General features: G+C 42.9%; 1 protein-coding gene across 1 annotated transcript in view; it reads right to left on the minus strand.

Annotated features, from left to right (window-relative positions):
• FAS (Fas cell surface death receptor) overlaps window positions 1-13,977 on the minus strand; it is a 71,187-nt gene that overhangs the window by 37,213 nt on the left and 19,997 nt on the right. The window contains exon 3 of the mRNA XM_089692781.1: window positions 4,769-4,906. Within this exon, the coding sequence (XP_089548907.1) occupies window positions 4,769-4,906 (138 nt within the window). The remainder of the gene's footprint in view (window positions 1-4,768; window positions 4,907-13,977) is intronic.

The following is a 13,977-nucleotide window of genomic DNA, read 5'->3' on the forward strand; positions in this document are numbered from 1 at the left end:
GAGAGCACAGTGCACATGCATTGGTGACTTCACTGGCTGGTACACAAGTAAATATCTCCTAAATGGTGCATGTTTAGGAGATATTTACAGTACTTACAGGTAAGCCTTACTATAGGATTACCTGAAGGGACAAGATAACCAAAAAAGCTTTAATACCACTTTAAAAATGATTATATACCAGCCTTCTTTCTACTACATCACTCTTCAATTTCCTCCAAAATGTACATGAAAGCTATCCTCTGCCATCTCTTGGCGCTTGCTGCTAACCCATGCATTCCCCTAAAATAGAAGGACAACAATCCTCCTAGGTCTTACTTTGGTTATGTAAAAAAAGCTGATCACATTTACAGTATGGATGACCTTATTCTTTCCTGCCTAAATAAACATGAAGCCTTCAGGAAGACCTGGTTGTACTGGTAAGACTTCACATTTTCAGAGGAAGGTAAAGCCCTCATGTTTGAGGACACCTGACTCTGCTGCTTATCCAACTCTCCACCTGAAGGTTGTGTTGTTGTTTTCCTTGTTTTTTTTTCTCTCCTGATTCCTGTAATGTACGTAGCCTTCCCCTCCTTATCTAAACCTAAATGGTTTGTCCTTTCCCCCTGTCCATTTTATTCCATGCCCTTTCCATTTCTCTCTCTGTCTTGGTAACTTTTTATCTCCCTCATTTTGGTCCCTGATTTGTCATTGTCACTGATTGAACCCATTACTTATGCAAAACGTACCTGCTCTGTGAATATCTTGTTTCATGTACCCTTCAAAGAAGGTATGTGTTACCATTTTGGTGTGCAGCACCCTCCTAGAAAGGCTGCTAGGATGTTAGGTAAATTTAGTACTTTTTGGCTCCTCTGCAATCATTGGAGCTGTTCTATGGGCTGTTCTAGGTCTCAGGGGCTGAAGGTTTGCTCCCCCTTGGATTCTACAGGTTTCTGGAACACAGAGGGCTGGAAGATTTAGATTGGCAGTCTGAATATTTATTATGCTGCAGCCAATCCCTGAAGAGGTGTGCCCAGTGGGTGGCTGGAGAGGGACATAAATAATCTGAGGCCTGGTGCAGCCCTGGTCTAGAGGAGCCCCCAGCCTAGAGTCTAGAGCAGGGGTCTGCAACCTTTAAGACATAAAGAGCCACTTGGACCCGTGTCCGAGAGGGAAAAAAAGACTGGGAGCCGCAAAACCATTGCAACATTTAAAACAAATCCGACACTGCATATATTGCGAAAAGCGCTCTGGTCATGAAGGGGGTTTAAGGGCCCAGTAAGCAAAGGGTTAACCAGGGCCACAGTGTATCGTCATAATCACAATCATAGCCTTATGTCAGTGGTGGGCAACCTTTTTTTTCAACTGAGCCAAATCTCGCCAAAACCACGATTGAAATTTATTTTGAGAGAAACATTTTTAAAACTGAAAATACATCCCCCATATAGTAATTCATCCCCCATAGTAATTCATCCCCCATATAGTAATTCATCCCCCCATAGTAATTCATCCCCCATATAGCAATTCATCCCCCCTATAGTAATTCATCCCCCATATAGTAATTCATCCCCCATATAGTAATTCATCCCCCCTATAGTAATTCATCCCCCCTATAGTAATTCATCCCCCATAGTAATTCATCCCCCATAGTAATTCATCCCCCATATAGTAATTCATCCCCCATATAGTAATTCATCCCCCATAGTAATTCATCCCCCATATAGTAATTCATCCCCCATATAGTAATTCATCCCCCATAGTAATTCATCCCCCATATAGTAATTAATTCATCCCCCATAGTAATTCATCCCCCATATAGTAATTCATCCCCCATATAGTAATTCATCCCCCATATAGTAATACATCCCCCATAGTAATTCATCCCCCATATAGTAATTCATCCCCCATATAGTAATTCATCCCCCATATAGTAATTCATCCTCCCTATAGTATTTCATCCCCCCTATAGTATTTCATCCCCCCTATAGTAATTCATCCCCCATATAGTAATTCATCCCCCATATAGTAATACATCCCCCATATAGTAATACATCCCCCATATAGTAATTCATCCCCCATAGTAATTCATCCCCCATATAGTAATTCATCCCCCATAGTAATTCATCCCCCCTATAGTAATTCATCCCCCCTGTGTCAATTCACTTACCTTTGCTCCGCGCGTTCCTCTAGCTGTGTTCCCGCGCCGTTCTGGTCTTCAGGGCGGACTGTGAGAGGAGAGGAGTTCGTCACGCTGCCCCGCCTACATCCTGACAGCCAATGTTTGGAGGAGGGAGGGGAGCGGGCGCCCGGCACATAGAAGAGCTGCATTAAAAGAGCCGCGGCTTGCCGACCCTATTGCCTGTCACCTGGTGGGCAGTGTGCTCCAGAGCCGCAGGAAAGGTGAAAAAGAGCCGCATGCGGCTCCGGAGCCGCGGGTTGCCGACACCCGGTCTAGAGGATTCCCCTCTGTGGACTGCTGCCCCTTTGAGGCAATCCTGCTGGAGCATATTGATTTTCATCAAGGTCCCATTTGTGGCAGAGCTGGGGAAGGGGCTATTCTTGATTTCTTCTGAAGCTAAGGATCTGGTCTGGAGATCTCACTGAGTAGTGCCTTGTTGAAGCTGGGAGGAGTGCAGCTGCCCACGCTCAGGTGTAGTGACTGTGTGCTGTTCTACATCTGGGGCACCAACTGTACCCTTTACCCTGAGACTGCTTCAGTCTACATATCTACATTTACTTATACTGCACTCTACCTCATGGTCGTCAGCCGTGAGATTACAGGCTGCTTCAGTCTGCAATTTATGTACTCAGCTGTGAGAGACAGACTGAGTTATCTTGAAGAGTATCCTCTGTCTATTGTGTTTAAGTGCTTGAAGTATCCCATACCATCCCAAGCCCTGCCCTGCTGCAAGTTCTACAAACAAATAAACTTTAAGACCTCATGCACACTGGGTGTTTTTGAAGCTACTGCTAGGGGCATTAGGTGCTTTTTGTACTGCCTCTAAACTCTCCTGCACCTTATCCTATGTGTCCATGCACACATATGCTTTTAGCAGCATTTTGTGGCAGGAGAGTTTAATGGCAGAAAAATAAAACACTGCCAGGGCATCCAGGAGCAGCGACATTTTGGCTGCAAAAATGCTTGACGCAATAAATGCGTGTAAACGTGTCTAAACGCTAGGCACGTTTAGCACTTGAGCGTTAATTTATTTCAGTGGCCAGAATAAATTATTTATTCAGGCCAATGAAAAGAATAAACGCCCAAGCATTTTTAATACCTGCAAATGCACCTAAACATTTGTAATAGCGTTTTTAAAACGGCAGGCATTTTTTCAGTAAAAAACTGCTGTGTTCTAGGAAAGTTAAAGAAAAGTCCTGTGTGCATGAGGCCTATAAAGACATCCCCTAGACCAGCAATGGGCAAACTACGGCCCGCGGACCATATACGGCCCGGCGGACCTTTTAATCCGGCTCGCGGAGCGTGATACATTGGCTGTCAGGATGTGTGTAGGCGGGGCAGCGTGACGAACGTGAGGGGAGCTAGGCTCCTCTCACAGTCCACCCTGAAGACCGGAACGGCGCGGGAACACAGCGAGAGGAACGCGTGGAGCAAAGGTAAGTAAATTGACACAGGGGAATATGGGGAATGAATTACTATAGGGGGGGGTGAATTACTATAGGGGGGATGAATTACTATATGGGGGATGAATTACTATATGGGGGATGGATTACTATATGGGGGATGAATTACTATGGGGGATGAATTACTATGGGGGATGAATTACTATATGTGGGATGAATTACTATATGGGGGATGAATTACTATATGGGGGATGAATTACTATGGGGGATGAATTACTATATGGGGGATGAATTACTATGGGGGATGAATTACTATATGTGGGATGAATTACCATATGGGGGATGAATTACTATGGGGGATGAATTACTATATGTGGGATGAATTACTATATGGGGGATGAATTACTATATGGGGGATGAATTACTATATGGGGGATGAATTACTATGGGGGATGAATTACTATATGGGGGATGAATTACTATGGGGGATGAATTACTATATGGGGGATGAATTACTATATGGGGGATGAATTACTATGGGGGATGAATTACTATATGGGGGATGAATTACTATATGGGGGATTAATTACTATGCTTACTATGGGGGAATATTACTAAACTTACTATGGATGACACATACACATCATTCATCTACTCTTGGTCCGGCCCCCGGGTCCAATATATGAACCCATTGCGGCCCTCAAGTCAAAAAGTTTGCCCACCCCTGCCCTAGACTGTTCAATGAGACAGAGAAAATGGACTGTTGCTGTGTGCCTGGTTGTCTCTGCACTGTTTTGAGAAAGAATCAGTTAAACTATGTGGCTCCTACGGAGGTAGCGCTACAGGTGTATTTTGGAAACCATATTATTTTTTAAAAGCAATAAAGATAGAAGCTCATTGGTTGCCATGCACAGCTGCTCCACATTCTGTCAACTCCAGTTTCCACAAATTCCCCTTATGTTCTCCCCTCCTGTAGGCCTATTTGCACTCACTACAGATAGCACTGAACAAAGTAGTAGAGTATTTAGTGCTTGGTAAGCATGGTAAAACCGAGAAAATAGCTTTCACCTATTCTTTATTGAGGAGTATAACCTATTGCCTGGCATAAGACCAAGACAACAGAGCTACCTGCTTTACCAACAATACACATTATTTTCACTTTGTTAGTATATGTGTTTTTAGAGCTATAGATCTTTTACTATTTACACACCTGAGCCAGAATCACAATCCCGGCATTTTTCGCACCTTGGATAGCCATTTGGTTCATCCATGAAATCTACCCCTTTAGTACAATATTTACACACTGGCTCTCCTTGTGGTGCAGCACAATCAGATTCCGCATATGTACCTATGAATGAAGCAGAGAAAACATGTCTGTTACACAGAATAATCATCAGGTGTCACTGTTAGTATAAATGTCACATGGGGAGGAAGATCTTATCTACTGGGATGTGTTCATTTAATTGAAATGAACTTCCAATGGTTAGTCCAAGTTTCTGACTGCTGCGGACAGATATGAGTAAAAGGATCGCAGGGTGCCCTGTTCTATTGCTGATGATCTAGTATAGGGGTAGGCAACCTGCAGCTCTCCAGCTGTTGCAGGACTAAACGTTCCATCATGCCTCTGCAAGTCATAGCTGTAACTGTCAATTTTGCAATGTCTCATGGGAAATGTAGTTCTAAAACAGCTAGAGAGCCGCAGGTTGCCTACCCCTGGTCTAGTACAATGGTCTGGAAACTGCAGCACACGTGCCGAATGTGGCCCTTTGATAGCCTTTATCTGGCCCTTGGGGCAGTATTTCTCCCACTGACACCAATGATGGGGCACTGTTCCTCCCACTGATACCAATGATGAGGCACTATTTCTCCCAATTCTCCCAATTCCTCCAGCTGACACCAATGATCAGGTACTAATCCCCCCACGATACCAATGGGGGGGCAATATTCCTCTCAGTAATACCTAATGATGGGGCACTATTCCTCCTCCTACTGACCACTGGCACTATGTAACTGACCACCAACCCCAAGGCAATGTTTATTCTGATGCTGGGCCCAGGACATTTTCTTCCTCCTGCCCAGCCACAATACAGCCACCTGAAGGCTGAAGGACAGTAACTGAGACTCCCTTCTGATATAGCATATCAGTGTACATCAATATCAGATGTTTAGTATTCTCACTTAAAGGAAGAGTCATTAGGTGGATGGGCAACCAAGAGTACAGTGGAATGGTTCCAATGGTTCTCTGAAGCTCTGTCCTTGTTTTACTTCACCCTTGGCTGGGCAGTTATAATGATTGAGATACACACCTCTATACCCTATACCACCAAGATATCGAACCAGAGACTATCTAGACAGATCAGCAGACATAGATGGCACATCTATATGGTTTTGTTTCTCATACTCCCTGTTGTTTTAAATACTGTTGGCCCTGTTTTTAAGAACATATTATATTCTGCTGCGCAGTTAAATACTGTATGTCATGTTTAGGGAGTGTTCAAATGTGGATTTCTAGAATAACACGGCATATGGTGGTCACTGACATTTAAAGTGGTTGTAAACTTCAGATATGAAATATGAACAAAGCATACCCCTCTATAGTGTGTACTTGTCTCAGTCGGGACCACTACGTGTTATTTCTGTCTGCTGCCTTGTTCCTCTGTTATCAGCATGAGTCACTTCTGACAAGTTTTCCTGACACCAAGAGAAAAATGGTGACAGGGAGGGACCTCCAGTTGATTGACAGCCTTAGCTCTGTTCCTGTGAGCTGTGTGAAGGGGGTGTGTCCCTTTCCTCCAATCAGCTCTCAGAGCTCTCCTCACTGAGCTCTGCAGAGTGTAACTTCAGTGCTCTGCTCCCTTTTTTCTGGAATTTCAGACAAGCTTTATAAAGTTAGCACTTTGAATAGCTGTTGAGAAGAGAAGACTGCAGGTAAACAGGTACAACTTGTAGGAGGATTTGTTTCATTTCTGTGTATCACCTGAGGCCAGTCAGTTCACTGGGTATATTGAAGAATTTACAACCACTTCAATCATAATATATATGTTTTTCCTGGCTCTGAGACAGTGGTAGTAAAGGTGGTGGATGTAACACATAATTCTTTAAGAATGCTGCCATATTTACAATAGACAGCAGAGCTGCACTGTGTGATAATCAGCATTATTTCTTAAGTGAAAGCCCGTAATGGGTTCTTGTGTCTAGTCAGAAGAAGAGTCTTGTGGGTTCCCTACATGTGGGTCTTGTGTTTCTAGTATTGAGATATGGCTATTTGTTAGAGCTCAGACAAGTAGGATTTTCTATTCCACTTGTTTTCTGTAATGTTGGGTGAAGGTTTGGATGAGGAAGGCCAATCCGCACTTAGCAAAGACTGGATTTCTTGGTGAATTTGTAAAGTGCAATAAAAGGGCCTCTTACTGGTTTATCTCAGTACTGATAAGAGCGGTAGTGGGTACCCCTACAAGAAGCATGTGCAACCTGGATGACTCCTGGGGCCAGTAGGGATTCCTCTTGAACAGATATATACATTATATTGCCAAAAGTATAGGGATGCCTGCCTTTACACACACATGAACTTTAATGGCACCCCAGTCTTAGTCCATAGGGTTCAATATTGAATTGGTCCACCCTTTGCAGCTATAACAGCTTCAACTTTTGTGGGAAGGCTGCCCACAAGGTTTAGGAGTGTGTCTATGGGAATGTTTGACCATTCTTCCGGAAGCGCATTTGTGAGGTCAAGCACTGATGTTGGACGAGAAGGCCTGGCTCGCAATTCATCCCAAAGGTGTTCTGTTGGATTGAGGTCAGGACTCTTTGCAGGCCAGTCAAGTTCCTTCACCCAAACTCACTCATCCATGTCTTTATGGACCTTGCTGTGCGCTGGTGCACAGTCATGTTGGAACAGGAAGGGGCCATTCCCAAACTGTTTCCAAAAAGTTGGGAGCATGAAATCGTCAAAAATGTCTTAGTATGCTGATGCCTTAAGAGTTCCCTTCACTGGAACGAAGGGGCTAAGCCCAACCCCTGAAAAACAACCCTACACCATAATCCCCCCTCCACCAAACTTTACACTTGGCACAATGCAGTCAGGCAACGGTCAAACCCAGACACGTCCATCAGATTGCCAGACAGAGGAGCGTGATTTGTCACTCCAGAGAAGACATCTCCACTGCTCTAGAGTCCAGTGGCGGCGTATTTTACACCACTGCATCCGATGCTTTGCATTGCACTTGGTGATGTAAGGCTTGGATGCAGCTGCTCAGCCATAGAAACCCATTCCATGAAGCTCTCTACGCACTTTTGTTGCGCTAACCTGAAGGCCACACGAAGTTTGGAGATCTTTAGCTATTGACTCTGCAGACAGTTGGCGACTTCTGCGCACTGTTAGCTTCAGCATGCGCTGCCCCCAATCTGTCATTTTACATGGCCTACCGCTTCATGGCTCAGTTGCTGTTGTTCCCAGTTGCTTCCATTTTGTTATAATACCACTAACAGTTGACGGTGGAATATTTAGTAGCAAGGAAATTTCACTGACTTATTGCACAGGTGGCAACCTATCACAGTGCCTTGCTTGAATTATTACCGAGTTCCTGAAAGCAACCCATTCTTTCACAAATGTTTGTAGAAGCAGTCTGCATGCCTAGGTGCTTGATTTTATGCTGTGACCATGGAGGTGATTGGGACACCTAAATCCAATGATTTGGATCGGTGTCCCAATACTTTTGGCAATATAGTGTATATACACTGCTCAAAAAAATTAAAGGAACACTTTTTAATCAGAGTTTAGCATCAAGTCAATTAAACTCCTGGGATATTGATCTGGTCAGTTAAATAGCAGAAGGGGTTGTTGATCAGTTTCAGCTGCTCTGGTGTTAATGAAATTAACAGCAGGTGCACTAGATAGGCAACAATGAGACAATCCCCAAAACAGGAATGGTTTTACAGGTGGAGGCCACTGACATTTTTTTCCCTACTCGCCTTTTATGACTGTTTTTAACTAGTTTTGCATTTGGCTAGGGTCAGTGTCACTACTGGTAGTATGAGGTGATACCTGGACCCTACAGAGGTTACACAGGCAGTCCAACTCCTCCAGGATGGCACATCAATACGTGCCATTGCCAGAAGGTTTGCTGTGTCTCCCAGCACAGTCTCAAGAGCATGGAGGAGATTCCAGGAGACAGGCAGTTACTCTAGAAGAGCTGGACAGTGCCGTAGAAGGTCCTTAACCTATAAGCAGGACCAGTATCTGCTCCTTTCTGAAAGGAGGAACAGGATGAGCACTAGCAGAGCCCTACAAAATTACCTCCAGCAGGCCACTTGTGTGAATGTCTCTGACCAAACAATCAGAAACAGACTTCATGAGGGTGGCCTGAGGGCCTGACGTCCTCTAGTGGGCCCTGTGATCACTGCCTGGTACCATAGAGCTTGATTGGCATTTGCCATTGAAAACCAGAATTGGCAGGTCTGCCACTGGTGCCCTGTGCTTTTCACAGATGAGAGCAGGTGACAGATGTAAAAGGGTCTGGAGAAGCCGTGGAGAACATTATGCTGCCTGAAACATCGTTCAGAATGACCGTTTTTGTGGTGGGTCAGTGATGGTCTGGGAAGGCATATCCATGGTTAGATGCACAGACCTATAAAGGCTAGACAATGGCACCCTGACTGCCATTGGGTATCAGGATGAAATCCTTGGACCCATTGTAAGACCCTATGCTGGTGCAGTGAGTCATCGGTTCCTCCTGGTGCATGACAATGATTGACCTCATGTGGGGAGAGTATGCAGGCAGTTCCTGGAGGATGAAGGAATTGATACCATTGAATGGCCCCCATGCTCACCTGACCTAAATCCAATAGAACACCGCTAGGATATCATGTTTCGGTCCATCTGATGCCACGAGGTTGCACCTCAGACTTTCCAGGAGCTCAGTGATTCCCTGGTCCAGATATGGGAGGAAATACCCCAGGACACCATCCATCATCTTATTAGGAGCATGCCCCCAACATTGTCAGGCATGCATACAAGCACGTGGGGGCCATACAAACTACTGAGTACCATTTTGAGTTGCTCCAATGAAATTTCAGCAAAATGGACTCGCCTGCTGGATAACTTTTTGCACTTTGATTTTTGGAGTGTCTTTGAATTCAGTCCCCTGTAGATTAAGATAATTTTCATTTCCATCAAATGATGGTGCATCCTTACATTCCTAACACATTACCCAGTCCATATCAGAATAGATATCCAGCATGATATTTTTCCTCATTGAGATCTGATGTATTTTCAAAGTGCTTCTTTAATTTTGAGCCATATATATATATATATATATATATATATATATATATATATATATATATACACACACACATTGTGTGTACAGTGGATATAAAAAGTCTACACACCCCTGTTAAAATGGCAGGTTTCTGTGATGTAAAAAAATGAGGCAAAAATAAATAATTTCAGAACTTTTTCCACCTTTACTGAGACCTATAAACTGTACAACTCAATTGGAAAACGAACTGAAATCTTTTAGAGGGGGGAAATGCATAAAAAAATAAAATAATGTGGTTTCATAGGTTTGCACACCCTCTTATAACTGGGGACGCAGCTGTGTTCAGAATTAAGCAATCACATTCAAAATCATGTTAAAACAGGAGTCAGTACACACCTCCTATCATATAAAGTGCCTCTGATTAACCCCAAATAAAGTTCAGCTGTTCTAGTAGGTCTTTCCTGACATTTTCTTAGTTGCATCCTACAGCAAAAGCCATGGCACGCAGAGAGCTTTCAAAGCATCAAAGGGATCTCATTGTTAAAGGTTATCAGTCAGAAGAAGGGTACAAAAGAATTTCCAAGCCATTAGATATACCATGGAACACAGTGAAGACAGTCATCATCAAGTGGAGAAAATATGGCACAACAGTGACATCACCAAGAACTGAACATCCCTCTAAAGATGATGAAAAGACGAGAAGAAAACTGGTCTGAGAGGCTGCCAAGAGGCCTACAGCAACATTAAAGGAGCTGCAGGATATCTGGCAAGTACTGGCTGTGTGGTACATGTGACAACAATCTCCCATATTCTGGGCTATGGGGTAAAATGGCAAGACGGAAGCCTTTTCTTACGAAGAAAAACATCCAAAACTGGCTATATTTTGCAAAAACACATCTGAAGTCTCTGAAAAGCATGTGGGAAATGTGTTATGGTCTGATGAAACCAAAGTTGAACTTTTTGGCATAATTCCAAAAGATATGTTTGGCACAAAAACAAAACTGCACGTCACCAAAAGAACACCATACCCCCAGTGAAGCATGATGGTGGCAGCATCATGCTATGGGGCTGTTTTTCTTTAGCTGGAACTGGGGCCTTAGTCAAGGTAGAGGGAATTATGAACAGTTCCAAATACCTGTCAATATTGGCACAAAACCTTCAGGCTTCTGCTAGAAAGCTGAACATGAAGAGGAACTTCATCTTCCAGCATGACAACGACCCAAAGCATACATCCAAATCGACAAAGGAATGGCTTCACCAGAAGAAGTTGAAAGTTTTGGAATAGCCCAGCCAGAGCCCAGACCTGAATCCGATGGAAAATCTGTGGAGTGATCTGAAGAGGGCTGTGCACAGGAGATGCCCTCGCAATCTGACAGATTTGTAGTGTTTTTGCAAGGAAGAGTGGGCAAATATTGCCAAGTCAAGATGTGCCATACTGATAGACTCATACCCAAAAAGACTGAGTGCTGGAATCAAATTCAGAAGGTGCTTCAACAAAGTATTAGTTTAAGGGTGTGCACACTTATACAACCATATTAATTTAGATTTTTATTTTTACTTCCCTCCACCTAAAAGATTTCAGTTTGTTGTTCAACTGAGTTGTACAGTTTATAGGTTACATTAAAGGTGGAAACAATTTTTGTAATGATTTATCTTTGTTTCATTTTTTACATCACAGAAACCTGACATTTTAACAGGGGTGTGTAGACTTTTTATATCCACTGTATGTATATGTGTGTATAATATATACATATATATATATATATATATATATATATATACACACACATATACAGTGCATCTAGAAAGTATTCACAGCGTTTAACTTTTGTCACATTTTGTTATCTTACAGCCTTATTCCAAAATGGATTAAATTAATTTTTTTCCTCAACATTCTACAAACAATACCCCATAATGACAACGTGAAAGAAGTTAGTTTTGAAATCTTTGCAATTTATTAAAAATAAACAAAAAAAAATGTACATAAGTATTCACAGCCTTTGCCATGACAATCAAAATTGAGCTCTGGTGCATCCTGTTTCCACTGATCATCCTTGAGATGTTCCACAACTTGATTGGAGTCCACCTATGGGAAATTCAGTTGATTGGACAAGCTTAGGAAAGGCATAAACCTGTTTATATAAGGTTCCACATTTAACAGTGCATGTCAGAGCACAAACGAAGCCATGAAGTCCAAGCATTTGTCCGTAGACCTCCGAGGCAGGATTGTATCAAGGCACAGATCTGGGGAAGGGTACAGAAAAATTTCTGCAGCATTGAAGGTCCCAAGCACAGTGGCATCCAGCATCCGTAAATGGAAGAAATTTAGAATCACCAGGAATCTTCCTAAAGTGCGCCGCCCAGCCAAAATGAGTGACCGAGGGAGAAGGGCCTTAGCCAGGGAGATAACTAAGCACCCGATGGCCACTCTGAAAGAGCTCCAGCGTTTCTCTGTGGAGAGAGGAGAACCTTCCAGAAGAAGAACAACCATCTCTGCAGCACTCCACCAATCAGGCCTGTATGGTAGAGTGGCCAGACAGAAGCCACTCCTCAGTAAAAGGCAAATGACAGCCCGCCTGGAGTTTGCCAAAAGGCACCTTAGGGACTCTCAGACCATAGGAAACAAAACTCTCTGGTCTGATTAAACAAAGATTGAACTCTTTGGCTTGAAAGCCAAGCGTCATGTCTGGAGGAAACCAGGCACTGCTCACCACCTGCCAATACCATCCCTACAGTGAAGCATGGTGGTGGCAGCATCATGCTGTGGGAATGTTTTTCAGTAGGAGGTACTGGTAGACTAGTCAGGTTTGAAGGAAAGATGAATGCAGCAATGTTCAGAGACATCCTTGATGAAAACTTGTTCCAGAGCGCTCTGGACCTTAGACTGTGGCGACGGTTCATCTTTCAACAGCACAACGACCCTAGGCACACAGCCCACATAACAAAGGAGTGGCTACGGGCCAACTCTGTGAATGTCCTGGAGTGGCCCAGCCAGAGCCCAGACTTGAACCCGATTGTACATCTCTGGAGAGATTTGAAAAAGGCTGTGCACCGATGCTCCCCATCCAACCTGATGGAGCTTGAGAGGTACTGCAAAGAAGAATGGGAGTAATTGCCCAAAAAAGCTTGTAGCATCTGTAATAGGTGCTAAAGGTGCTTCAACAAAGTATTGAGCAAAGGCTGTGAATACTTATGTACATGTGTTTTTTTTTTTTCGTTTTTTATTTTATAATAAATTGCAAAGATTTCAATGAACTTCTTTCACATTGTCATTATGGGGTATTGTTTGTAGAATATTGAGGGAAAAAATTAATGTCATCCATTTTGGAATAAGGCTGTAACATAACAAAATGTGTCAAAAGTTAAGCGCTGTGAATACTTTCTGGATGCACTGTATACATACACACACTGGGAATTGTTGCCAGCTAGCAAAAAAGGCAATCTCAATATACCTCAGCAAAACAAACAACCCATACAGTGCAGTGTTACCATAAAATAAAATGAAATAAAATAAAGCATCATACAATATGTAATTCAATGAAAAAAACTCAGACAATTTAAATATCAAATGTTTTATACTGTACATAATACGTAAGTGCACCTAATTATAAAGTCCCATAAAAGTGCATCAGTTATTGAAATACCCACACACTGTAACATCATTGGTAGACTTACAGTATACAGGGAATTTACTCCTTTGTAACTGTTACATCACTGCCATAACCTGCCATAACCTGAAAGCAAGCTGCCTCTTTTTTCGACCAATGACATCATAGCAAGCAGGGTTTCTAACCACAGACTTTGATAGAGCTTATGGGATTGGTTTACCAAAGGCAAATAGGCAGTTCACTTTGCAGGAGAATATGCACTTTGCAAAAAAAAACACCCAATCAGTGGAATGAAAAAAAAACTAAACTGCATTTTTAGCTTTCACATGATTGAATGATGAAAGTCAGCAGAGCTTCCCCACATTCACTAAGCCAAGGGAAATGCCCCTTCAAAGTGCAAATCCCATGCAAAATGAACAGCTCATTAGCTTTTACTAAATCAACCTCTAACAGTCCATGCTAGCATTTAGTCTATTTCACTCAAGCAGTCCACAAAAAGAATAATATATATAGTTCATATACAGTCAGGTCCATAAATATTGGGACATCGA

This window comes from Staurois parvus, unplaced genomic scaffold, assembly GCF_062004578.1.
Source record: "Staurois parvus isolate SC_StPar_1 unplaced genomic scaffold, SC_StPar_1.0 ptg000604l, whole genome shotgun sequence".
Lineage (NCBI taxonomy): Eukaryota > Metazoa > Chordata > Amphibia > Anura > Ranidae > Staurois > Staurois parvus.